The 25,634-nt window shown below is 40.5% G+C and overlaps 1 protein-coding gene and 1 long non-coding RNA gene across 4 annotated transcripts in view; one reads left to right on the plus strand and one right to left on the minus strand.

Moving 5' to 3' along the window:
• Positions 1-25,634, plus strand: part of LOC116061396 — a 36,757-nt gene that overhangs the window by 9,791 nt on the left and 1,332 nt on the right. The window contains exons 3-4 of one of the 3 annotated variants that reach the window (XR_004107713.2): positions 17,874-17,947; positions 18,040-19,923. This is a non-coding gene — a long non-coding RNA (uncharacterized LOC116061396). Of the gene's footprint in view, positions 1-17,873; positions 17,948-18,039; positions 19,924-25,634 lie in introns of those variants that run through there. The other 2 variants (XR_004896335.1, XR_004107712.2) reach the window with 2 other exon arrangements.
• LOC116061395 (zinc finger protein 503-like) lies at positions 21,712-24,503 on the minus strand. Its single transcript, XM_031315575.2, has 2 exons — positions 23,872-24,503; positions 21,712-23,274 (listed from the first exon to the last, which is right to left on the minus strand). The coding sequence occupies exons 1-2, from the start codon at positions 24,124-24,126 to the stop codon at positions 21,862-21,864; spliced, it is 1,668 nt and encodes a 555-aa protein (XP_031171435.1). The 5' UTR covers positions 24,127-24,503; the 3' UTR covers positions 21,712-21,861.

The following is a 25,634-nucleotide window of genomic DNA, read 5'->3' on the forward strand; positions in this document are numbered from 1 at the left end:
GCTAAAACGTTTAGTCGAGTAATTGACAAAAATGAATCGACCACAATTTTGGTAAAAAGTCATTGTTTAAGTCATTATTAATGCAAAAACAGCAACTATTAATTGCTTCTGGTTTCTCAAATGTAAGAATTTGCTCCTTTTATCTGTTTTATATCAAATGGAATTTTGTTGGATTTGGACTGTTGTTAGACTAAACAAGTAATTTGATGCTTTCTTATTATTTTGAGACATTTTATGGTTTTTTTATAGATTGTTCACCCAAATTGGAATCAAGCTTATTTTCTGATTTACCTCTAGTTGTATCTAGCCATGCATAGTTTTGGTTTTATTTGTCCAGGGTGATTTGTTTTAACTTTATTGCCATTGCAATAATACATGTTAGAAACTTGCTTGGTGAGTTCATAGTACAACAGGACAGACAGGACAACACACAGCATACTAATTAAATTATTGATATAAATATAAATGAATACAAAAAAAAGCTAAAAACAAAATGTACCCTATAGTGCTAAAGGTTTACAATTCAAGAGTCAGTCATCCCTGAAATTTCTGCCTCCACCCCAACACAATGGAGGTGAATTGTGTTTAGGTGGTGGTAGAAAATCTTCAGAGACAACGCAAATAAACCCAGAAGCATCTGCATTGCTATAGAGAAAACATTAGTTTGTGTTTTATGTGAACTGACCCTTTAATCAAAAATATAATTGACAAATTTATCGATGAAGGAAATCATTTTAGTTGCAGTTCCAATTGGTTGCATTGCAGCCTGTAGTAGAGATTGCCTGTATTGGAAAAAAAAAAAAAAAAATGAGGTGGATGCGACCTCATAATGATGTCCCACAAACACACGGGTCAGGCTGATGAACTTGTGTCAACACGCACCTTTCCCCCTACTCCTATGAGCTTAATGCATTCTTAGTTTCGATAGTTAATTCAGAACTGAACATCCACTAACTCCCCACCAGTGGACAAACAATTCACCAATGGTCCCTGAGGCTTCACGACTATCTATTGATCTACTGTCACCCAATTTCTCTGTGACTTATGCCCTGCGTAATTCCCATTACTGTGCACACTGAAGCCTTATCAGGGAGAACAATAGGCTTGTTGTCACTGAGGGCAATAATATGAGCGGGCCTGTGACGGTGTGACTTCAACTCCTCGAGCCCTCTCGGTGACCTCTACGCTCATGTGGGCCAGTTTGAAGCCCAGCATCAGAATACTAAACTCAATCTGGACCGTTTGCAGATGAATCAGAAAATTGTATCTTGCTCGTTTCATAAAACCGAGCTCCCAAAATACAGAGGGCCGGCTCCTTAGCCATAAAACTGTCGCTGTGATATGTCTCTAGCAATGATGATTCCCAGTTCCTGCATGCCCCCTCTCCAGCTCTCCCACCCGCTGGCTGCTATCTCTTCCTTTTCAATTATGTTTCCCTGCTCTTTTAGACAAAGAGTAATAAAGCTATAAATCGTGTAACCGGCAGAAGGTATGGACATTCTGTCTCTGAACTGCTGTTGAAACTGCCATAAACCACCCACAAAGTCAAAGATAAGGATTTACAGTTATTTAACATCATCCTTGTCCCCTAAATCACACTGATAAGAGAATTAAGTGATGGCTATAGGTTCTTTGTCCTCTAGCTATTGATTTTATTTAATAGAGAGGGCCAGTGCAATGTTTTTATTGAGCATCCTATTTGCTTTAAGTTTGAGAGTGGAAATTGAGCTATTTGGATTGTTTTATTGAACCACAGATTCTGCACTCTGGATTAATTTATCTGATAACAGAGCCTTCTTGTTTAATTTCCATTCACAGTGGAAATGTTTTCAAATGTAGAGTCACAAAACAGATGTTGCTATTGCTGCAGTATTGGAGTCAGAATGTTTGCCAAGCAGAGGTAAATTTCCTCCTTGAAAGGTCATTGCAGCCATTGTTTTATATAGTTAAGGACAATTTGATCTTTATGCCAATTGTTTTGTGGCATGGTACAATTATAATGCATTTCTACATTACAGTCACAAGAACTGAGTATGCTGAATGTATCCAGTCTGAATAGGAATGATTGTTCCTTCTTGGCCTGTCTAGACACAACACATGACTTGATTCACAGGAAGACATCCATCTATAATAGTAATTGGTATTAATATCAAATGCAGCAAATAATCTGCTTGTTAAAGCGACCATTGTTTCACCAACCCTGAAGTATATGTCCCTCTTAGCACCTAATGTCCCAGTTTGAACAAAGACGTGTTTAGCTTAGCGGAAGTTAGTCACTCGTTTCAGCATGAAAACACTTATGTCAGTGCCTCAGAGACGGCGAAGTTGCAGCCGTTCACATTTAATGATTCAATTGCTGTTAAGCTTCAAGTTCACGACCCCGCAGCTATGATAAATGTCAAGCGCAACAATGTCCCACTAACTAGGCATGCCACTGCCAACCAATCATTTTGTTATTGACTAGGAAATCACAAGGGCCTGTAATGTGACTTTAAATGGTATGTTACAGTCTATTTATCTTGGTACCCATGTGGTCCAGTTATTCAGTCTGATTCAGTCTTGTTCATGTGGCTCAAAGCACCACTGTCAGTTACAGCTACGGATCACCCAACAGGCGTTAGGGCAGATCTCTACAATATATTCTTCACTATGATCTCCCCCTCCAACAGCTGTTAACTAGTTTTAGAAATGACATTTGTTCACACAGTATTTGTTGAAAGCTATTAATTCTGTCTTGGTGTCATCTTCTTTAGGGTGGTCTTGGATTGATGTGATGACAGCAATTAATGAATTTAATCCTGTGTATCAAAATAGCCCTGTTTGCGTCAATGCCTGATCAACATATCTTTCGTATAAGAATAAAGTGGTGACATCGAGGCCTACGTTGTTAAGTGTCATTACTGTAGTGATGTTTGATAAATGAAAAGGTTAGACTAGTGTCAGTGCTGTGGTTGAAATTACTGTATGTATTAATAACAATATTTTTCTGGTAATATGCCACAACATGGTAAAAGTATGAAAGTCACACACAAAGCAATAAAATTGATGCTATGCAGACAACGATAATATTAATGGAAAATGTTTGTTCTATAAAAATATCAACCAATCCCAGCACTGACCCACCCTGCTCTGTGATGAGAGGAATTTCTGATAGTTTAGAGCTGTTGGGTGGGACTGAGTCACTACGTCATGCTGCTGCCATATATTAGTCCCAAGCTAAAGGGCCACTCCTCTATGTATAGCCTAGCTGGGTTTTATTTTGGCAGAGGGTCATTCCATTTTGTATACGGACCCCCCAGTTGGTAAGTCTTAGTATAGTGCCTACTGAGAGGGGTTAAGCAGTTGGCAAGGTGGTAACAACGACAGTAATCCTTGCTGTTTGTTAAAATATGCTTCCTTTTAAACAAGTTTTTGACTACTATGGAGCAATATATTTTACAAGTGGGTGCCCGTTTAGTTTACATTGTGCTTGCTAGCACAGCTTGCCAGTTTATTTTCTTGTAAACACACCCAACACTTCCTGGTTAGCTTTTCAAATGCAAAAGCTTCCTCACTTGTTGCCATTTATTTTTTAATGATAGCTACTGTTAATCACTATGTCTGTGTACCTTTTCTTTTAACATTGATAAGACAAAATGTTTAACAAAATAATGAATTACTAGACAAAAAATATAGATTAATTGGTAAAGAAAATAACTGTTAGTTGCAGCCCTAGTTAGGTTTTGCCCAACCGTGATGGTATGCAGCCTAAATCCATCAAGGGTCCTGAAAAGGTTTAACTGACCAAGAACAATTTATTTGCCTATTATCAGCTGGCTAACACATGTTAAAGGTTTTCTGGAGATCTTTTAAAATCTTTTTACATACTCTCCTATTCTGGGGTGACCACATCTCAGACCTCTAAAAAAAGCCCTTTAAGATGACCATGGCCACTGGTGGTGCTCTGCCTCATTAGTGAACTGTGGGAATAAAAGACTCAGAGCAGAGAAGTCCAAACCCACATAAATAAAGCAGGAATTATGTATATTGTATGTCTGGAATGTAAAACTCCCAAACAAATGAGATTGGAAAACTCTATGGGGTGTCTTCTAAACTTTGCTGCTGTCATCCATCAAGAATATTGCCATGCGAGTCCATACAGGACTTGGACAAACTGCTTCTTTAAGCATTTCTCCGGGAGGCATAAAAGTGTATTTATGGTCACCACGAGCAGGTATAGAAGAAGATTGGCAAACATTAAAATCAAGTCCTCTCTCGGGTGCCATCTAGCTGTGCTCAGCTGTGTTAAATCATAGATGGAAAGAACAACAGTCTGGTGCCACAACAGTCCAGCCTGACAAAGCATTGCCTTGGGCCTGCGTTTTATATTCTCACTAAAGCCCGTTATTGGAGTCAATGTTTTGTCTTCATACCTGTTTTTAGTTCTGTAATGAACTTCATCTGTCTTATTCTGCACATCAATGACATTTTCCAGTTAAATGTAACCTACAGTTTAGCGTATATAACCCAATGCCAAGATTTAAGGCTGCAAAAGATCCTGTCTCTGCACTTAGCTGATGTGGGATTGATTTCCTTTACAATATATGAATCACTGGGGTCATTACTGAGCCAGACTCTTTCATTAAATTGAGCTATATCTACTGTGTCAACCCAGGGTCTTCTGAGAGCCCTCCACACAGAATATACTGTACCTCCATTGGGTAAAACAGCGTCATGTAAAGTATAGCTTCATTTATCCCATGAATGCAGCACATTGATCCTTTGTAGAGAAAATAGGTGACAACATACTCCTTGGAGCCTTTTTAATAATTCAGATGTATGTGTTGTAAATACACTGATAAGTAGATCTGGTTAATGAATGTAGAAGCTAAATCTTGTAGTTGAATGAATAATATCAAGAGAGGTAGAAAATTATACATACGATGCACCCGTGTACTCGTATACACACCAGCAATGCTTTCCAAAACCCTTTTTAATTGGGAGTCTTATAACGGTCATTGCAAGTGGCTCTCACTAGAATATCACACGCACACGCGCACACGCACAGGCAGTATTGACTTTTAAAATAAAAAGACAGTGTAGATAACGGCCATTTTGAATCCTCATTAGTCACCGGTAATCTGGAAACATGAGCGATATATTTAGAGTGGTGTTCACGGCTAGTCATTAAAGGAGAAATAAAAGAGAAAATAAATCCAATCTTGGAACGCCTGCGATTAATCATGTTGGCCACCACTGGCTGCCTGGCTGCTTAACAGTTTTATGGAGTCATTTATGCTGGTTTCCCTGATAATCCATAAATTCTGAATAATGACTCCCTTCATGCTCTTGCTTGCTCAAGTGCTGTGTTCAGGTGATACCACTATAAACTGTATTTTTTTTTTTTAGTCCCTTCCCCCGTGAAAAACATATATTACAACAATTACATCTAATGACTGACAGAAGAAACACAACAATCGCACATTATTCAGGGAAGCTTTTAATGAAAGTGTTAATTAAGTATATTTTTAATTAGTCCTTAAGGGGATCACAAACTAAGATAGTATCCTGCATAATTTACTGCAGAGTTTCCAATTAGAACTATTTTAATGTAATTTTCACAACAGAGAGCAGAGAATTACTAAACGAGGAGTAACATATGCAGAAAGGTTAACTGGTGTCTCTGAAATAGCACATAGGGCTGTACATGGTGTCATGTAATGTGAGCCAATTACATGCAGTTGCTGTAGAGCATAATACCTCTGTCCAGACCATAGACTGCATATAAAAATGGTTGACACATCTACACTTCCTTTCACTGCACAAAAGTAAAGCCAAAATATCCCGGATATGGTTGCTGCAATCTTGTAATTTTGAAAAAAAAAGTCTGTGCAGTAGTGTTCGTGTGGTGAAGCTGCAGTATCGAAGTCCCGCCCACACACCTGTCCGACAAATCGCAAGTCAATTACAGCTGTCAATCATTACGTTTCAACCCGTTTTATTGCATGAAATAACTAATTAAAACCAAACTAATCAGAAACAAACATCAGTGTGATAAGAACTACCTAAAATGACAGAAATCATTAAATCATTTGACGTGTACTTTGATTTGGCCCATATCCAATTCGCTAACGTGGAAGGAGTGGAGTTTATGCTCTAAATGCATAAAACATACAGTACATAAACAAGTATGAGATACATGGCAAGTAACAAGTGAGTGCATTAGTTCATGAGAATATGGCAACAGCCTTCAAACATGTTCTATCTATCATGAGTCTTTAAAATAAATTCTGGCTCAGCACTTAAAACTAAACACTTTTACCATTCACCAAATTTCAATGAAATCGGTTCCCTAGCTTTTAAAATATTCTGCTAAACCGCAAACAAAAACAGGGCCTAAAACTAAAGGGTTAAAGATTGAGAATCTTAAGGATTACCCCTTAAACATTTCTAGTTAAAAAAAAATTCACAGCTGCTACTTTTCTAGCCAAACGTGAGTGGTCTGTTTCCGTTCACCATTAGTAGATATGCACTTGTATATTTAGTAATTAGGATTTTGAGTGTTCTCAGCAGCGTCTCTGGAGACAAGGTCTTGAATAAAAGCCTGAAGCCTATCAGGTGTCCCACACAGCGCAAGTCCTAGCACCTGACAACATGGTTCTGCAGGGAGTTTCTGCTGTCACAATAAATCAGGAACAGACAGGATACAGTATAATCATCTGGGTGTCCCGTTTCACTCGGCCTCTGCCGAATGCTTCAGCAAAATCTATGCTGCATGTGGGGGTGCACACCGCAACTGCATACATCGCCATACCCACACAGAGCTTGATGGTTGACTTGAGAGGAGTAATCCATGGGCGATAACATACAAAGAGCCGTTGAGTGTTTATGTTGCAAGTCTTATACACAATTATGTACTGTATTGCCAGTAGCCCCCTTTATTCTTAAACCTCCCTTGCTTTGATAGAACATGGAATAAATGGGATGCCTTTGAAGGACTATAAGCCTAGAGTCTGTTTTATATCTTAACATGTAGCTCATACCTTAGAATTGAGGCGTTAAAGACATTTAACGATGTTTGAAAACAAAGTGTTCCACTCTATAACCATATGAAGCCTATACTTCAAAACCAAAGTAAATTGAGATGCCTGAACTATCAGAGTAGGGGCCCGTGCCGTGCTTATATGTGAGCTTCCTTCCCTTCATAAAGATGAATCATAACGTCTAATTCTCACAAATTACCCAAACATTATGTAGTTCTCTCATTTCCAACGCTGTTTAATCTGTGTCTGGAGTATTCGCTGTCACTTCATGTTGCAAACACTCCTTTCACTCTGGCAGTTCATTGTCTTTTGATGGGCCATAAAAGACTTGGTTTGATGGATGATAACTCGGGGCGCCTCTCTTTGTTGTGGGATGTGACGACTGAGTGCATGTGAGATGTGAGAAGAAGACGTGGTGTGAATGGGAGATGTCAACGATGTCTTGTGCTGACACCAAGGCCTTAAGCATTGGCTTTGATCTCTATGAATGATTGCAAAGCAAACACAAATAAAATATTCCAGTGTGTTACAGTTTCCAGTGAGAAAGTTGAACTGTTTTTCGAACATTTTCCAAAAGGGCTCTCCCTGATTGGCATTTCTAGAAGAAGATATACTTGCTAATATCAAGCCTTTAATGATTTAGAGGCTGACAAATTGGAAAATGTGTTTCTAGGAAGGTAATGCATGTTCCGTCTTCTACCTGTATGTGAAACGTGATTCATCAAGAGAGAGGACAGCTCATGTCATTACCTTCTGACACTGTCCAATAAATATTGAGCGCTCTATAGGCCCTAGACTCCCTGCTGACCCTACAACATCTGCTCAGGCACTTACTAGTTAATGTATTAGCTGTGAGAACAGGGCAGGTGTTTTCAGCTGGAGCCAGAGAAAATGAAAAACATATTATGCCTCCAGTTCATGCAATAGAATTAAAATGAGTCACCACCAGCTTTTCTCATAAAAATCACAAATAATGTTATGGCATGAAGGACGGATGAGGATATTTCATTGGTCTGCTTGATAGTGGCAAAGAAAACTAAAAATATAAATGATTGCAGCTCACATAAGGAATCTATTGAGGTTAAAATTCCTGAGATAAATGCATATAAATCACCCCTACTAAAAACAAAGGCTTACTTTGCACTATAAATTGCTTTCCAGTAGATTGCAGCCATTTGTTGTTTTTGTGCAGGTCTCTGTGTCCACATGAGGCTCTTTGTGATTTTACTTTGATGTTTACTTAACCATCTGAGCATAATGTGCTTCATGGCCTTTACATTATAGATTACAAGAGGAGTACTTTAAAGGTCTAATCATGGTGGTAGTTAGGATCATGAGCAAACATTTACCAGCTGTAAGCTCTACCTATTAGGAATTAAATGTTTGAAAACTTACTCATTAGGAGAATCCCCAGGAGGCATTAAGAGACTTTGACCAAACTGATTAATAAATACATGATACATATGTGCTATTATGTGAGATATGCTGATTACCTTATTAGTACTGAACTGGGGGATACTTTTGTACGCCTGAAAATATAATTTGTGATCTTTAAACAGTCAGTATAAATGTTTTTGATACAGTAAACAGTTTGTGTAACATTGGCCATATTGCATAATTTGTGTTAGATATAAAGGGCCAGTTCACCCAAGTATAAAAAAAACCATCTCCTCACTTACCTCTAGACTGAAACTCCGTTAGACTGCATTAATACAGTTTAGACTCAGCCCGACTTGGGTCCTGGGATGTGTTTTGGATAACTATGAATGAAGGGGACCTGTGAAGACCTGTGATGTGTGTACGTTATGTGTTAGATAAATAGTACTGTAGATGTCTGGTTCAATGTTTGTGTTGTGGATTATGTGTCAATATGCCTGTACTGTACAACAAATTGTCTCTCGGGGACATTAAAGTTTTCTAAGTCTAAGTATCTAGCCATGCAGATAGTTTTGGTTGTATTTGTCTAGATAAACTGTATATTTTAATATATCTGCCTCTGAGTTTTCTGTGCCCGCTGCAAAACAATGAAGATGAATAGAATTTTGTTTGGGATGCTCACAGAATTGAATTAAACAAGATTAAGAGTCTACAGCCATGCTAGCAGCACGGTGAGGCTTTGCTTTAAGGTAAATGCTAATGTCAGCATGCTAGCATGTTCAAAATAACAATGCTAAGATGCTGATGATGACCTGAAGACCAACATTGACTTCACTGGAGCCAAGCCGCCAGTATGGTTAATAATGCAACAGCACTTATTTTTTTCAGAAACACTGAACAGTTTTAAAGGGGAATAATTCTGTGTATTACCCTATTCCCACCAAAATTAGTGCATGTATGCAGGTTTTTTAAACATGGGAAAACCCGCTTAAAACTATAGACTCCTTTTGCCATTGCAATACTAGACTATACTTTCCTTTCTTTTTTTTGGTTTTTCGCTTTCGCTGTCACAAACACACCGGAAAGCAGCATGGAGGCCAGTGAAAATGTTACTGTGGTTACTTCTTTTTTATATCTGTTACTTATTAAAGGGATATTTAGGGATATTTCACCGTTGGAAAGACAAATATATCTTTAAATTGGGTCACTTATGTAGTAGAAATGTGAAAACATTTTAGAAATTGGTGCCTTCTAGGCCGAGATAAGCCAGAAAATGTGTTTTTGGCTCATATGGATGAAGGACACCAAATCCCAGAATGCACTTGCTTCACTGCTTTGGGAGTCCACTCCCAAGCCACGCCTACCGTTTACAGACACAGTGAGGCAGAATTCAACTCAACTCAAGTGTGTTTTATTGTCATTTCAACCATATACACGAAACAACGTTTCACCGTGGATCAAGTGGTGTTACACATTTAAAATATATAAAAATGACAATATATAAAAACGACATACGAAACAGGCTACATTTAGCTAGTGCACACACATTATAGGCTCAGTAAAGTTCAGCTAACGCATACTAGCATTAGCGCTTGGTGGGCTGTAAACACCGAACACTGTAATGGTCGGCATTTAAAGCAGCCATATTATGCTCATTTTCAGGTTCATAATTGTATTTTAAGGTTGTACCAGAATAGGTTTACATGGTTTAATTTTCAAAAAACACCATATTTTTGTTGTACTGCAGTGCTCTCTCTCACTGCTGCAGATCCTCTTTTCAGCTGGTCTCTGTTTTAGCTACAGAGTGAGACCTCTTTTCTTCTTCTTCTTCTGTACTATCTTTGATTGCACTGCACATGCCCAGTAGCTCAGATGTAGATCATGTCAGCTAGCTAGCTCCATAGACAGTAAAAGAAAGGCTGTTTCTACAACTTTGGTCAGTTACAAGGCAGGATTAGCTGGGAGACTTCTAAATGAGGGCGCACATGTAAGTAGTTCTTTTGTAGATTATGGTGAACTTGTGTGTGTTGTAGCAGTGCTTTGCTATTGAGAACGAGGTAGCATGCTAGCGTTAGCATGCTAGCGTTAGCCATAGCGTTAGCATGCTAACGCTACAAGCTAATGGTTGCGGTTAGCCTGCTCGTTTCGGCTTGTGACGTCACAAGCCGTGCCGATTTTGAACAGCTCACCCAGAGACTGAAGGCAGGACACATTCAGAAACTGTATCTCACTCTAAACCGCATGGGTGGATTTTTTTCAAAGTTTGTATGTGTGTGGAAGCACCAGAGACACAACATAACACCCCAAATCCCAGAAAAAGTGATTTTTTCATAATATGGGCACTTTAACAGTCACAAACTCCACCAGCAGTTAGCAGTTAGTTGGATACAAATCACCCCATTTCTGCACAAGTCCTTGTTAACACAGCCCACCTCGACTAGTCTTACCCGGCGACAGAGCAGCCGGCCTGGTAGCTGGATAGTCCGGTACACTGTTGTTCAGCCATGTTTCCACAACAACAAAAACACAACAGTCTCTGAACTCGCGTTGGGAGTTTCGTTGAAGTTGGATGTAGTCCAGTTTGTTGTCTAATGAGCGGACACTTGCAAGCAGGATTGATGGAACAGGTGGCCGGCTAGCGTTAGCTTTCCACCTAGCTCGCCTTGAACTTGCACACCGCTGTCGAGGTCCCTTTCCCCGGCTATTTTCATTGGGCGACAACGCAGGCTGAGGTGCTGGTTTCCGTAGCAGGCGAAGCTCGCGTAGTGTGTCAAGTATTCCGTCTGTAATAAAGTGTCCTGCATATTCTCCGATCTGTACCAATGTATCCCGGTGGTACACGTGCGGTAGTTTGAATGCACATTATTGTTTAAAAAGTTTTCTGCTGAGAAGCCAGATCCAAGATGGCTGACGCTTGTTTTGCTTTGGCAATCTTCGTGTAAAGACGACAGTCCAACCCCCTATGGCAGGGTTGAAAACATGCAGAAGTAGCTCCTACTACTGGCTGTAGTCCATTGCCTCTGGGCAAAAACGAAACGACGATTTTTGCGTCATCAGAGGCTTTTTTCCAGACCCACAATACAGAGATCTCTCGTCTCAGGGGGACATGAGGGAGGGAAGCACGGTCATTCGAAAATACTACCGGGTTTCTACTGATACAAAGCTTAATGCTAAATTGGTGAAGTATCCCTTTAAGTCTCTATTTTAAACTCGGTGCTGAATAATTTGGGTACGATGTCCGAGCGCTGCTTGCACGGAGAAAGATGGAATTTGTGGGTGACAGTCACAGAAGTTACTGACAGAGGAGGCCAGCATCATAGCATTGCACCGGAAAAGGGGCAAAAATGAGAACGTCCACCCAGCTGTCATGTCGGCGCTGAAGCCGATAAATACCCATGACTACTGCAGAGTAATTTGTCCCCTGAATGAATGCCAATTGAAACCTTTCCCATTAAAGACAAAAGCCAGATGTTAGTGGGTGTTAGAGGGTTTTTTGTACACTGGTAAAGGGGCTTTAGAAAGTAGTTCAAGTAGTTTATACTGTATGTAATTTGGGTAAACTGACCCAACTTATTAAAAAAAAGACAATTAAAATGTATAGGACTTATAGGACTGAAGATAAGTGTGGTGATATTACACATTTTTTACTTGGTGTCAACAAATCCCATGACAAGATGAAAAGTATTTCCTGTGTAGCCACAGCCTGATATAGCGTATTCCCTATGTGCTGTAGAGCTCCATTGTTGGCTTGGGACCGAGTGCCACAGACAGGATGACTGTGAGTGAGAGACCGACTAACGTATTGTTAGTTTTGGTCTTTGCAGACAGTAACAAGAATACTAAGGGCTTTTCCTAATCCCCCAATTTGCACCTCCTTGACTCGTCAATCCTCGATCCTCCGGCTTGTGACCCAGAAATCCTTCTCAGCGCACCATGTTGAAGGACATCTCAATTCTTAAAATGCACATCAAGGATTGAGGAGGCTCCCCGGAGGAGCTATAATCGAGGATACACCAATGTATCCTTTGCAAAAGTCTTTTCCCCCATGGCATGTAAACAAAGAGGCGTGACAGAGAGAGAAAGGAAAAAGGGGAGAGAGAGATAATATATACGCGGTCCCGTGGTTAATCTACGGATCGGGCCGGTCGGATCAAATACATTTACATTCTGATTAATAGCGGGTGGGTGAAATAATACACAATTAACAAGGGAAATATTATGTTCTCTAAAATGTGAACAGAGCTGCTGTCAGACAGCTTCATTTGTAAGTGCGTCTGGAGAGAGGCTCAAGAAACAGCAGCTTAACTTCATTAAGATTATTTCAGAAGCTAAGGGTAGTCTAGTTCTGTTTTCTCTGTCACGTTTATAACTACAGTTAGTTTTGCTGCTTAATGTCCAACAATAGCAGCTGCAGTGACATTACTGTACGCATGGAAACGTTTACAAGCAGCCTCTCTAATCATTAAAGTAAATCATTATAGCAAACGCTCATAGAAAACACTTATACATTAATACAATACATCATTTATTAAAAGCAACGCAGCCTACAGGGACTATAGAGGGACAGTGAAGTGTGGGTGTCTAAATCGGAGAAAATATATATATATTTTTTCAGGTGGGTGGATGATTTTAAGCCTACATGCGAATTTGGCTGATCCACACATTAATAATAGAGAAAACAGAGTTTGTGTGTACCTAATATAGGCTAATGTATATATTTGTATAGTTCTTTTCATACAAACATTTGTAATGTTTTACACTGAAATAGCCTATAAGGCTATATGTATAGCCTGTTTACTGTGTATGTATATTATATAAATACCATGTGTCTGTTAAATACAACAAATAAAAATGTACGACACCCGTACATTCTTATGACATTATACCACGTTGTGTTTGAAGTAAATGTAAGTTGTAATGAACACTGTTCTGCTCATCTGACAGAGATCATAAAATACAGGGTATGACAAAACAATGAACAGCTGATTCAGCTGTGCCACACGTTATATTGAATTGCTATAAACAAAAGCTCAGAGGATCTCCTGTTGGTGGGACTAAGATGCGAGGAGAAGAATCAAGAGAGGAATCGGGGATACACAAACTGGGAATTGGGAAATGGCTTAAATATTACCAGCTTCATCATGTTATTGTAAGACTAGTCTCGCTTTGCCAGACCATCCACATGCTGCCGAGCGGAGGAGGGTCTGGCTACTCCACATAGTATTCCGGAATGGGAGAAAAATGTGCTCTGGTTTATTGGCATTTCTTTAAACCAATCACAATCGTCGTGGGCGGCGCTAAGCTCCGCACCGAGCCGCTGTAAAATATTCGTGCTAGAGAAAACTCAGATTGGACAGATATTCTAGCTAGCTGTCTCAATTTACCATGCATGCAGAGATCTGAGGAGCAGTCAACCATAGTCCTCGTAAATCCACCAGAGTTTAAAATTCCAACACAAAGAAAGCGGAAGGAAACGGACATTGGCAAAAATACATTTGGTCCAAGTGTCACGTGATTAGTTTTTGTTACAGATCCAGGAATTTTTCAAAGCCACTGAGATAGGGCAATATTAACATTTGCACCCACTCATTTCTATCCATCAATATGATTATCTTGATGCAGATCTAGATCCTGATCCAATAAACAAACATTTCTCATTAAAATATAAAATTAATTATTTTTTGCTCTCGGAGTGCTGTCTAGTTCAAGATTGGAGTTCAGAAATCATGGACATAGCTAAGAATGATTGCAGAGTTTGCACTTGTGTCACCTGCGTGGGAGTAACGCAGACTGAAACCACATTTCAGGTCTCCTGTCAGTTGAAAATGAGTAATGTGCTGCAGACCATAGCCTCAGGATAAAGTCATATCTGAAGCAGTATTTGAAGGATATCAAAAACCCAGGATACCTCAAATTGACCTCTGTCATTTTCGTTAACAATGTATACACTATTTTTTTTCTTTTCTTTTTTTTTCTCCCATATGAGCTCAGCTTTATGTTATACACAGCGATCCTCAGCCATCTGGTTTTCATTTCCTGTGAGGTTTGAGATGGTAGGAGAGTTTAAAAAAAGGAGCCTCGTTTGAACTGGGGGCTAATGTAGTCAGGATGGAATCTGTCACTCAGTCTATTGCATGTTGATGACTAAGGGCAGTTTCAGCTGTAAGCAGTCCATGATTTATGGACACCGAGTGAACTCTTGTAAGCAAAAGCCAGCTAGGAGTTCAGAGCAGCAACTGGGCCCTTTTTTGGCTGCGGCCTGCCTGCATTTTCTTTCTATTCATGCCAAAGTATTTCGCACGGCAATTAGCTCCGTCCTCATTTGGGTCTGCAGTCCCACAGGGTTAGCGAAGCCATTTATCATCCTCAGGGCTTGGAACTCTGCAGCTTCGTCTCAGGTAGTTTTTGTAAGCAGTCATTGGCCCAGCTCTTTCCATTTCACCAAATAAGAGGGAGATACAGTAGTTTTGAGGTTCTGCCATACATCCAGCTGTCGTTTGCTTTGCTTTTTCTCTACAGGTGTGAAGGCAAAAGGGAAATGTCATTTCACATGGCTCATTTGTCATATGGTAACTACATAGTTAGAGTGAATAGAGTGATGACAACATGGCCCCTTGCTTTTTTCGGAGGGTCAGGATTTGAGTGTGGGCAAGACTAAAGAGTATTCTGTACATGGCTAATGAGGAGTACGCTCAAAAGAAAAAGGACTGGAGTTTTTTTCCCCCTGAACATTTATGATATTAAGTCTTTTAGTGAGCAGAATTTGTAGTGTTTTAATAGCAGATTTGACATTTAGCGCATGTTTACAGATACAGATGTAAGATATGTAACCTCGTTAGGCATACAATAAAGAACTATTAATGTTTTATGCTGATCTATGCTTTGAGTTATGTTGAAACTTAAGTGTTGGCTCTGCTACAAGTATTTATATAAATGCCTGTGGGGCATCATTAAAACACATATTTGAGCAGGCAGAGCCATAAACATATGCTGGATGCATTTTTGTGTTCTTAGCCGAAACATCTTTAGAGACAGTCAGGAAAATAATTGAACTACAGTATGTGCATTTTTCTATTTTCACATCTGTCCTTGGAGAGTCATTACTTTACAAAGTGCTTGCCAACTGATTCTGAATCCATCATTTGTTGAACCAATATATTGCGTTTTCTGTTGCTACTATGTCTTTATCAATCAGAATTAGGGAATTAGATTAAGCTCTTTGGTTTTCTCCTCCTTAAATGGAGTCACACTGTAGTGCAGGCCCAGGGGTTATGGGGAGTATCAGAGGGGACTAATTGTCAAGGTTATGTCTCAGCGGATGATTGATGTGAGGCCAGGCTGTTTTTGTCAGCCTGTCAGGTGGCTGGAATGTTTAATGTTCTCATTATTGGTTGCTCTGTTGTGTATATTTCTCTGTCAGCGCCGCTGAGCCATCTGAACTGCCAGAGCACTTCAAAGGCCTGCAGGTCATCCGTCTTCCTCCTGACGCCCTGAATGTTCAGCCTCAGCTGAGTGCTGGTGATTTGTTATGACTTGAGAGCCAGCTGACAGACAGGTCTCCTATAAAAAAACATGCACCCATTTCCCTTTTGTCGTGCAGTGAAAGCATCGCTGCTCCTGTAATGGGTGGGGGGCAACTGTCACAGGAGGCTGGCACCTGACAGTTGTGTCATCTCACTAATTTGCAGACAGGATAACTTGAAGTATTTTGTCTTCCTCTTTGCTTCAGTGTGAATTTTGGTTCTGGTGTCACACATTCTCACAGGTCACCATCTGTTGTGGAGCACCACAGGGAACAAAGCTGAAGGGGAATCACTATATTAACGCACATCTTTAGTCCAAGGCTCGGTATACGCCATGTGATGGCACTGATTGGAGAGCATCATGGGAATAATGCTGATGGCTGCGAAGCCAGTCATGCAATAAAAAGTGAGAGGTGGGACGCTAAAGAGGAGAGAAAACAGAATCCAAATCTCAATTATTTTCCCAGGCCCGTTACAAGATTGATTGTTTTCTGCTGATCTAATTTTGGATCATACAAAAACAGTCCATTTGTCTTAAAGAAAAATGATGTACCACATGGTGCAGATGGAATTTTTTTTTTTTTTTTTTTTTTCAAAGCTGAGAGAGATTAAAGAGAAACTGTGCTCCTCAGCCCTAATCACGAGCTGTAGATTACTCTGTCGATTTAACCAGATGGCAGGCTGGATTCTGCAGGCCTTCCTGTATATTAATGAACAGCAGCCTGTTATATTTGACTTAGGTAAGTGAAATGTCCATCACCTGTAATGGTCTGCCAGCTGGCATTATGCATTTTGCACCACTTCGGGTCCATGTGGCATTTTTCATTTGTAAAGTTATTGAAGGAACATTTTTGTCTCCTGCTATTTTCCATCATTGTCACTGTTCTGGTAAATATTTTGTTTTTTCACCAGGAAGAAAAGTTGTGTCCACAGCTAATTTCCTCTCATAGGTCAAGGCAATAATTCTGGCACTAAAACTGTCACGCTGGGCGAAGCACAGAAGTTGCAAAGTTCGATAGTAACTTGATTAAGTTAGCCTGTCGACATGACTGCAAACGTGGCAATACAGTATGTTAACAAACCTAATAATAGGGAGGGTGAGATAAAGTGGAGGGGATGGCTGCACAATTTCTGGCCAGCCGTGTGTCTGGTGCAACGAGCCACTGACCTTAAAGGAGAGCTTATGTGGCTTTGGCTTATTGTTAGAGTGCAGCATAATGCTTTATTTGTCTTCTTTCTCTGCTGGCTCCAGTGACTTTTATTTCTTTATGACTTTATCAGATATTCTAACTGGCTGTCTGCATAGTGCATTTAAGACCAGTTTGCTAAAGAAACTGATTCTCTTTGTCTCAGAATGTCAGTCTGAAGGGACTGCAGAAAACCTAAAGAGGCAATGAACACATGTTTGCCAGCCCGAGCATCCAGAAACTCCCTCCATGAATATGCCAAGCCTAATTTTAAACCAACAGCGGGGGAACTTTGGCTGCGTTTCCCAACCAGAGAGCACGAACAGCGTGGAAGCACAATGCCAGTGTGTCATACATTTAAACACTGTTAAATTAAAGGCTGTTTACTGTTCTCAGAGGCCATTCATCTTACTCAACATTAGTCTGCTTCTTGCAAATTTGTCAGTAAGAGCTTCCACATGCCAAGATGAGGAGGGGGGAAAGTTGGGGTTATCAGAGGAGGGTTTGGATAGTGTGTCTCTTCAGTCAGCCTGTAGGTAATTAGCCACCTCCACACAATAAGGCCATAAGTCATTAATCACCCAGACCCGAGCAGAAGTCGACTCACTGTGAGCAAGACATTTGGAGACAAAAGTTTTCCGCCTATGACAGACTTCAAAATGGCCCTGTCAGTGCTGTGTAAATTATAGGGCATGTTGAGTGCTGAAAGACAAGGGCCCACTGTTTAACTCACTGTTGCTCTTTCCTTTGCTTTGTGTTGACAGACTTTCTTCAAGGGAAAATTCCCCATTTCTCCGTTTCCCATCGGCTGGCTTGGACTTAAATGACACACTTTATTGTGAGTATACAGAATACACAGACACACACGTTATCCACATTAGGATCTCAGTGTACCAAGTTTATTTCCTTCATTTTATGATGCCTCACTAGAGTTAAGAAGAAGACAAGCTCCAAAGGTCAACGGCTCAGTAAAACCCAGCTTTAACTTCGTATTCCTATCGTTTACTTTGCTTGTCAAAGGGAGGAAATGATGGAGTGATGATATAAATATGGGGCTTGTTTGGAGAAGCAAAAGCCTTTCTCCTGCAAACATAAACCACCATGTTTTTCGGGATGATGGAAGACACACTTCTCAGCTGATTAAACATGCAAAAAGTCATCGTTTTTTCCTTTTGCTTCTATAAACAGAGAGCCGCCTGCCTTTCCAGAATACATAAGCACTGACGGAGATTTATACAAAGCAGCAAAAATGTGTGTAACAACGGGGAAATCCCCTTGATTGGATCATTAATACTGCTGACAAAAGGGTGTTGAATTCATTATATGACCATAACATGTGTAACAAGTGTTTGAAAGCTGCTCGATATATGCATTTGATGCATGAACCGATTTCTGGAAAAATCCATTTTCGTACATGACTGTGGGCGTTGTAAGGAGGAACATCAGCTCAGCGTAGCGATGATGATGTCCACTACCTTCAACCACAACAGACAGTGTAACACATGGCGTGCAGCTGTGCAAAAGTGACAATTTTTAACATCAGTGTGCCTGCGCTGGGTCACGCTGTACTGATGTTCCCCCTCAGGTGAAAAGCCATGAGTCTTACTCATGCTGCAGTTCAAAGCAGAACAGGTGGGGCCGTCACTGTGATTCAACGTGGAGTCGTCCAGTGTCTCATGTCCTGACAGAATTTTACATTCAAACATGTGGAAAAGAGATCCTCTGTTACTACGTAAAGATTGATATACTTTAACATGGTAGGATAGATATATGTCAAGCCCACTGAGCTAGTTAATGTAATAAACAGACGTACCCATTACCTCTAGCCATACGATGCAGCATCTGCCCCCAATGACCTCCTTAATTAAATTAACTTCTCCTAAACTCAAGCTCTAAAGACAAAATGTATGATAAAAATTCAAACTGTTGGTGCTCCCTCTCTCATTACAAAACAGTGATGTAACTGTACAGTATTGTAAATACTGAAACTAGTTTTATACACAGTCTATGGTAAATACTGGTTAGACAGCAGATTGTCCTTCAAAAACTATTGTTGAGCAACTTGCTCTTTCTCCTTTTTAAAACATTATACAATCCACTGTACAGTATTACTGGTGAAATTATCATTGGATACCATTTACCACAGCAGCGTATCTACAGTTTGTTTTCATGTATGAGGGGTTGCTGTCCAACGTTTACATGTTTAAGAATGTTTTTTTTTTAATCTTTATTATTGAATACAAAGCTAATGACAGCAAATTATAACATTAACGTTTTTATGCATCTACTGTCTGCAGAACACTGCACCCTCCCCTATTTAGCATTTATAACCAGTTTATAAACATGCAGTACATGGTTTATAACACAATGTCATTGTAAGCAGATATGGACACATTTTCAAGTGTGTATCAATGTACAGTGTTTGTCAACAATTATAACTTTTCCCATGAGGACATATTTTTAATATATTGTGATTTATTGTCTGTTTATACATCAGCCTCTACGTACTGTTGACTTATATTTGTAGACAAATACATTTATAGAGTTTTAAACATTCAATGTTTTTATACTGTTTATCAATTCTAGATAGGGTTAAAGTGTCACAGACATTTATTCATCTGAGGGACTTAAAGTTTTCCTTAATGATATTTTTAATAATTTGTGATAGTTTGAATTTCTCTTTTATGTGTAATGGCCGTTTTATGAGACTGTCTCATGTCACGTGTGTTTTGTAATTTGTTCTCAGTTCTCTCTTGGAAAAGAGTTCTTGATTTTAATAAGACCACCTAAAAAAAACAAAAAAAAATAAAACTAAACAAACTATTATTATAAAATGTATCCCTTAAAAATATACTGTTTATAAAAAAACATAATTATTACTCAAGTAAACAATATAAAATCCAAGACTTTCTAATTATGTTAACTTCCATGCAATTTAGTCCACATGTAACAAGCACAGATGCTCTGCTGTAGTGCACAGACTTTACGTCTTTTCCTAAATTAAAAATAATTCAGCAACTGATACTATAAAATCAAATCTACTGTATAATGTATTGACTGGTTCATCTGTTCAAATGTGAGAGCATGTGTGAATTTATACCACATTGTCACACATCAATTAAATGTTGAGAAATAATGTTCAAAAATCATAATCCCATTTGTTCACATCACGTTGATGTGCTGTTAAATGAAAAAAAGATGCGTCACGTATGATATACACTGGCTTCATGGCTGACTGGTTGCAGTGCTGAATTGTGGGTTAGGGGCTTTATTACCATCTATCACTGAGCTATGAGGACTCATCTACATGAAGGATGGGTGGATTTGATGAAAATGACATCTGACCGTTAATGATGGAGATTTTATTGCTGGAGAACAGCCTGATTTACTGAGGATGGATAATAACACTGTTGGCTCGATTTAGTTGATTTGTTTTAAGGGGCTGATTAAATAGTTAGGCCTCGCTTTAGTTCATGCTCTCTGCTTCATGGCTTCATTACAGCGATCACAAAAGCTGAGGAAACGTCCCACATCTGGTGTCATCGTAAATCTTTGTTTAGCGAGCTCCTCACTGATATCAGTAACTCATTTGTCTTCATTAATGAAACCATAATCCACGACCTCGTGATTGAGAAGATTCAGCATGTTTTGATGAGCCCAAGAGAACACACACGCACACACACACACACACACACACACACACACACAAGCTATATGGCACCAAGGCCTGTTAGTGGTTTCAGCTTCTTGGCTCCATAAGGTTAACAAAACAAAAACATGCATGCTTACAAAAGCCTCTCAATTAGCTCATATTAAATATAAAAATATAAAAACATGCAAAGGTTTTGCAATTATATAATTTGTTCTCCTGTATCTGTAGGCATCTTTGGTTACACCAAAACATAAAAGACAAAACCACGGCTATGAATAAAATGAAATGAGTTAGATTTTGCCATGACTATCAACAATAAAAACTAAATATCTGTCTGTGTGTGTGTGTGTATATATATATATATATATATATATATATATATACACACACACACACACACACACACACACACAAATAATAATCTTCATATGCATTTGCCACAGCCTCACAAACAAAATTTGGACCAATTAAATAAGTAATAATATATATTTGATTAAAAACCCACAGTACAATCTCGTTGCACAGCTTTTTGAACTTATTTGACTTAACTGAAAACTTTATTCAAGTTTATGTATAATAGGGTTGGGGTAATTCATGTGATTAAAAAAAAGATCTCTGTCAGAGCTGTCTGAAAAATGACATTCAGGTAAAAACTTGCTTCGTGAAACGTTTCGCTCCCCACAAGATAAATCAATGACAATTCTGAAGAAGCTGCTCTGATTGATTTTACACGTCCATCATTCTGTCAACTCGGCACTGGCGGCCCTCTAACTCGTCTGAGTGAGGCACAATTAAAATAACGTTTGCAAGACTTACAGTTGATTCAGCATGGGGATTAAAATCCATATTACTTAAAAAGCTCCTATTTTAATCAGCACAAAAATCACTCGATGCACAGCAGGTAAACATAACCAATACTCTCCCCTGTGTAAAATAATGCACAATGAGTCTTCAAAGTTATATTATTTTTTATTTTAGTCACGCTTGAAGCTATCGCAAATAAATACACTGATCCCCACATGGATCCAGTCCCTGCATGAAGTACAATATAAAACTCACTGGGCCTAAATCTGCTTTTATAAATGTATAATTTGTTGGCTCTACTGGTATCCTAAGGCCGAGGCTGTTGTCAGTCTTTGTCCATACAAGGCGTACGGGGAGTAATATGCCCCTGTGGCCGCGGACACCGGCACTGGGGCCCCGGGTGTGGGCAGGGGACTCTTTGAATAGGGGTGATAACGGCTGCTCAGTCCGAGAGGGTGATGGGGAGCCCTGAGGGCCAGCGTGCCGGGGCTGCCATTAGGAGGCATATGCATGTGACAAGCCATAGCAGCAGCGGCGTTGGCGAGAGAAGATGACCCCGGGTACCCAGATATCAACTTCTCCGTACCGGCAAAGGCCGTGTGAGTCCGCAAGTGGCCGAGAAGCTCCTCGGAGGAGGAAAAGCGCTTATCGCAAGGTCCGTTAGCTGACACCCAGTTACACACGTGCGGCAGGGGGTCATTGGGAAGCATAAAACCGTAAGGATATAAGGGATGTCCGCTGAAGGACGGGGCCGAGGAGTGCACGCTGTGTAACGGGTGCGTCTGGTACATGAGTGGGTATCCAGATTTGAGCGCCGCAGCCGCAGCAGAGTCATGTGCGCAGTTAGCGCTGGATGCACCGGACAAATGGCTTGTGCAGTGGTAGCTCAGGCAGTAGGGGTCTCGACACAGACTAGCAGACATTAGAGTCGGCGGGGATGCTCCAGCTAAGGGACTCGTTCCTGCTTTACTGCAACCCAGTGAGCTGGCAGCAGCAAACTGTGCACTTAACAGCTGGCTGCTGGATTTGGTGGGGTCAAGGGTCATTCCAGGAGGAAGGAACGGCTGCGGGTAATGTGCATAGGCACCCGCTAAACTTCCAGGATAGGAAATACCAGCAGGTGGCATGGGGAAAACTGTATGACCGGGCTTATATGGGGAAACAGGGGCCACCAGTCCAGAGCCGAGGACGGAGGAAGACGATGAGGTTACACATGGTGAGTCTGATGTAACAGTCTTTGATCCAGATGTGTTCTCATGATGTGGGCTGCCATCAGAGGTAATTCCACTTATCCTATGGCTGCCATTACTCTCCGTCGTACTGCTTTTATTGCTATCAGACTCCTTCTTTTCCTCCTTGTCCCCCGCTTTGCCTTCAGCCGGCAGAGGAGAGACTGAGGTGCAGGAGCTGGGGCTTCCTGTCCTGGGGGTGAACGGCTGGCAGGTGGCGCTAGGCACTCGGAAACTGGTTTTATCTCCACTGAGGCTGCTGCTCGAGTCCTTCTTCTCTGACGATTTGGAGTAAGGTTTGAAGCTAGATTTGTCTTCGGCTCCGATGTCGCTCATTTTCAGTGGACCGGATTTGGTCTCCTTGTCACTAGATCCATTTGAGGTCACAGAGGACAGTTTGGAGGAGGACGGCGGGTCCGGTTTGCCGATCTGAGAGCACGTTTGGGCCAAAAGAGCCAGTGGACTTTTCTTGGCATCCAGCTGTAAAATAATACAAAATACAGTTAGTGAAATCAATAAAAGCACGTGTACTTATTATGTTTTGTGGTAAATATGCACTACACGTTCCTCGTAGTTTACGCATTGCGCATGAACTTATCTCGGGATGAAACTCAAAACAACTCAGCGTAATGGGCATGCAAAGAGGAAGTGTACACACAGAGCTGATTTACATTAGATAGAAGATAAGACTGAACAACTGCCACACGTCGAAAATGACATCACACCACGTTGAATTTGCTACAAGAAGGTCATTAAATTCCAAAGCGAGTCACCTCAGTTTATTGTTTTAACGCAGACAAAAAAACAACAACCGAAAATGTCAGAAATCAACTCGGATATCATGTCTAAAAATCACATTAGGAGAGGGTTATTAGGGATGTTTATTTTAATCGAATACAAATGCAATCTTGTTTGTCATAAGTTATTAACCCAAGTTGTCCCGAAAAAAAGCATCCCATAATAGCGGGTTGGAAGCTTTTGGAAGTGGTTTCATAGTGAAACACGGTGTAGTTTGACATTTAGCGAATTGATACCCGTGTGCGCGAACGTTTTCACAGAAACGGCGTTGGTGCTTACCTCAATGGGACTGATGGGAGTGGACGGTAAAGGCTGAAGGTACTCCGGGTGTAAAATGTGTCCTGCCCGAGCGGTAAGCATTTTCAAAACCTTTATTGGAAGACGACTGGCTTGACGAGAAGGGTCTGCAGGAGAGACGGAGTTGTGGACAAATTGCTGGTTGATCTTCACTGCGCCCTTCTCCCCCGAGGAGCCGCTCTCCCACGCTGGATTCTTGCTGTTTCTCAGGACAGAGACCGTGGGCGATGTGATCATGACCCAATTCTCGTTAAAAAGGTTGAGACATACATGTGTAGGGTAAATAAAGCCAACACTCAAAACGTCAGACGGCTAAAGCCTTTGCCAGAAATAAAATAAACAATATTAAATCCTTAAAAGAGACGCGGAGTGCGAGAGAAGAATCCGTGCGTATCACAGCCGCGTTGCTTCTTCCCCGGCGTGGCTCTGACAGTGTGGCTGCGGGTCCGAGAGCGGACTCTGTATACGTGGGTAGTGGGCAGGGGAGATCACTCCGCCTCCTCTCAAGCAGCGTCTGAATTAGTCCGCAGTTCACAGCCGTTGCCGCCTCCCAATCAAAAAGGGATCCCGAGGTGATCGGATGCTCGAGTGAATGTGACGTTTCCTCCTCACACAGGCGTGTATTTCATACTTCATCCACTGCAAGCGCTTATATTTTGAGTTTTTATATGCTCTTTGCGTAATTGGCGCTACGCATGCTCCACCCCTCTATCCTAAGTGGTTTTGGGGGATAAAATGACCAAAACCTCTTTATGTCAAGTGAGGATGAAATACATATTAATTCATACAATTTGTTCCAGACAGAAGAGTCAGAACACGCTTTTTATTGCAAGATATTGGACAAATTGACACCTCTGGCCAACCATTACTACATATTACACATTGTCATTTTGAGCTAATTTTCCCACAGCAATTAGGAAACAGCAGTTCAAGCCCATCCGATTGTCTCTTTTACAAATTTCTTGCACAGAGCAGACAGTCTTTGCACCATGGTGACTTATTAATGAATTACCTTTGACTCTAAAAGATGCAGAATTCACAAGCCAGGGCCCTTTCTGGTCAGATATTCACTCCAACGTGCACCAATATCCATCGGCATGTTTCACATTTTCTGCAACTTTCTCCTCTCAATCACACAGCCTGTCATCTGTCAGTTCCCTGTCTTGCTGCATGCCAGTTATCTGTCAGCTGTCTGCAGTTTTTTTGTGTGCCTTTTCTCAGTCATATTCAGGTCAACTACTGTTAAGTGAATCCATGAGAAGTGGAGTGAAGAAGTGATGTGTCTCTCCCTTACTCCATCATAATTTAGGCCTGTTAGTCTGCCTGTCTGGTAAAACTCAAAACTGCGATTTGTTTAATTGGAGCTAAGCTCTGAGGCATTTTTACAGAGCCCAAATTCTGCTGCAGACATCTATTTAATAGGATGTAATTTTTCAACTTTTGTCTTGGAAATTAAAAATTTTCCTCCACATTTCTGCTACATTCAAGCCAAAACATGTTTCTTTTTATACCAAGAGTGCTTAAAACCCCTCTTGTGTCTGCCATTAATCATTTGAAGCTTCCATATATCTTGCCATCGAAATAGACCCACTTATCTTATTACTCAATAGCCTATAAATGTCTTGCTGATCAGGCGAAAGTTAAACATATGCAAGTGTTTTTTGATTGATAACAGGGGTGCTGTTTTCGGCAACGGCTGTCAGGCTCTGACACAGCGCTTTGAGTTATTAGGGCAGAGAAGGGCG

The sequence above is a fragment of the Sander lucioperca genome, chromosome 22 (genome assembly GCF_008315115.2).
Source record: "Sander lucioperca isolate FBNREF2018 chromosome 22, SLUC_FBN_1.2, whole genome shotgun sequence".
Classification (NCBI taxonomy): Eukaryota; Metazoa; Chordata; class Actinopteri; order Perciformes; family Percidae; genus Sander; species Sander lucioperca.

Bases quoted from the DNA above. Each gene is read 5' to 3' on its own strand.
- LOC116061395 (XM_031315575.2), bottom strand. From the start codon at position 24,126: ATGATCACATCGCCCACGGTCTCTGTCCTGAGAAACAGCAAGAATCCA. The intron at 23,275-23,871 runs GTAAGCACCAAC...ATTATTTTACAG, and splicing joins CTCCCATCAGTCCCATTGAG to CTGGATGCCAAGAAAAGTCC.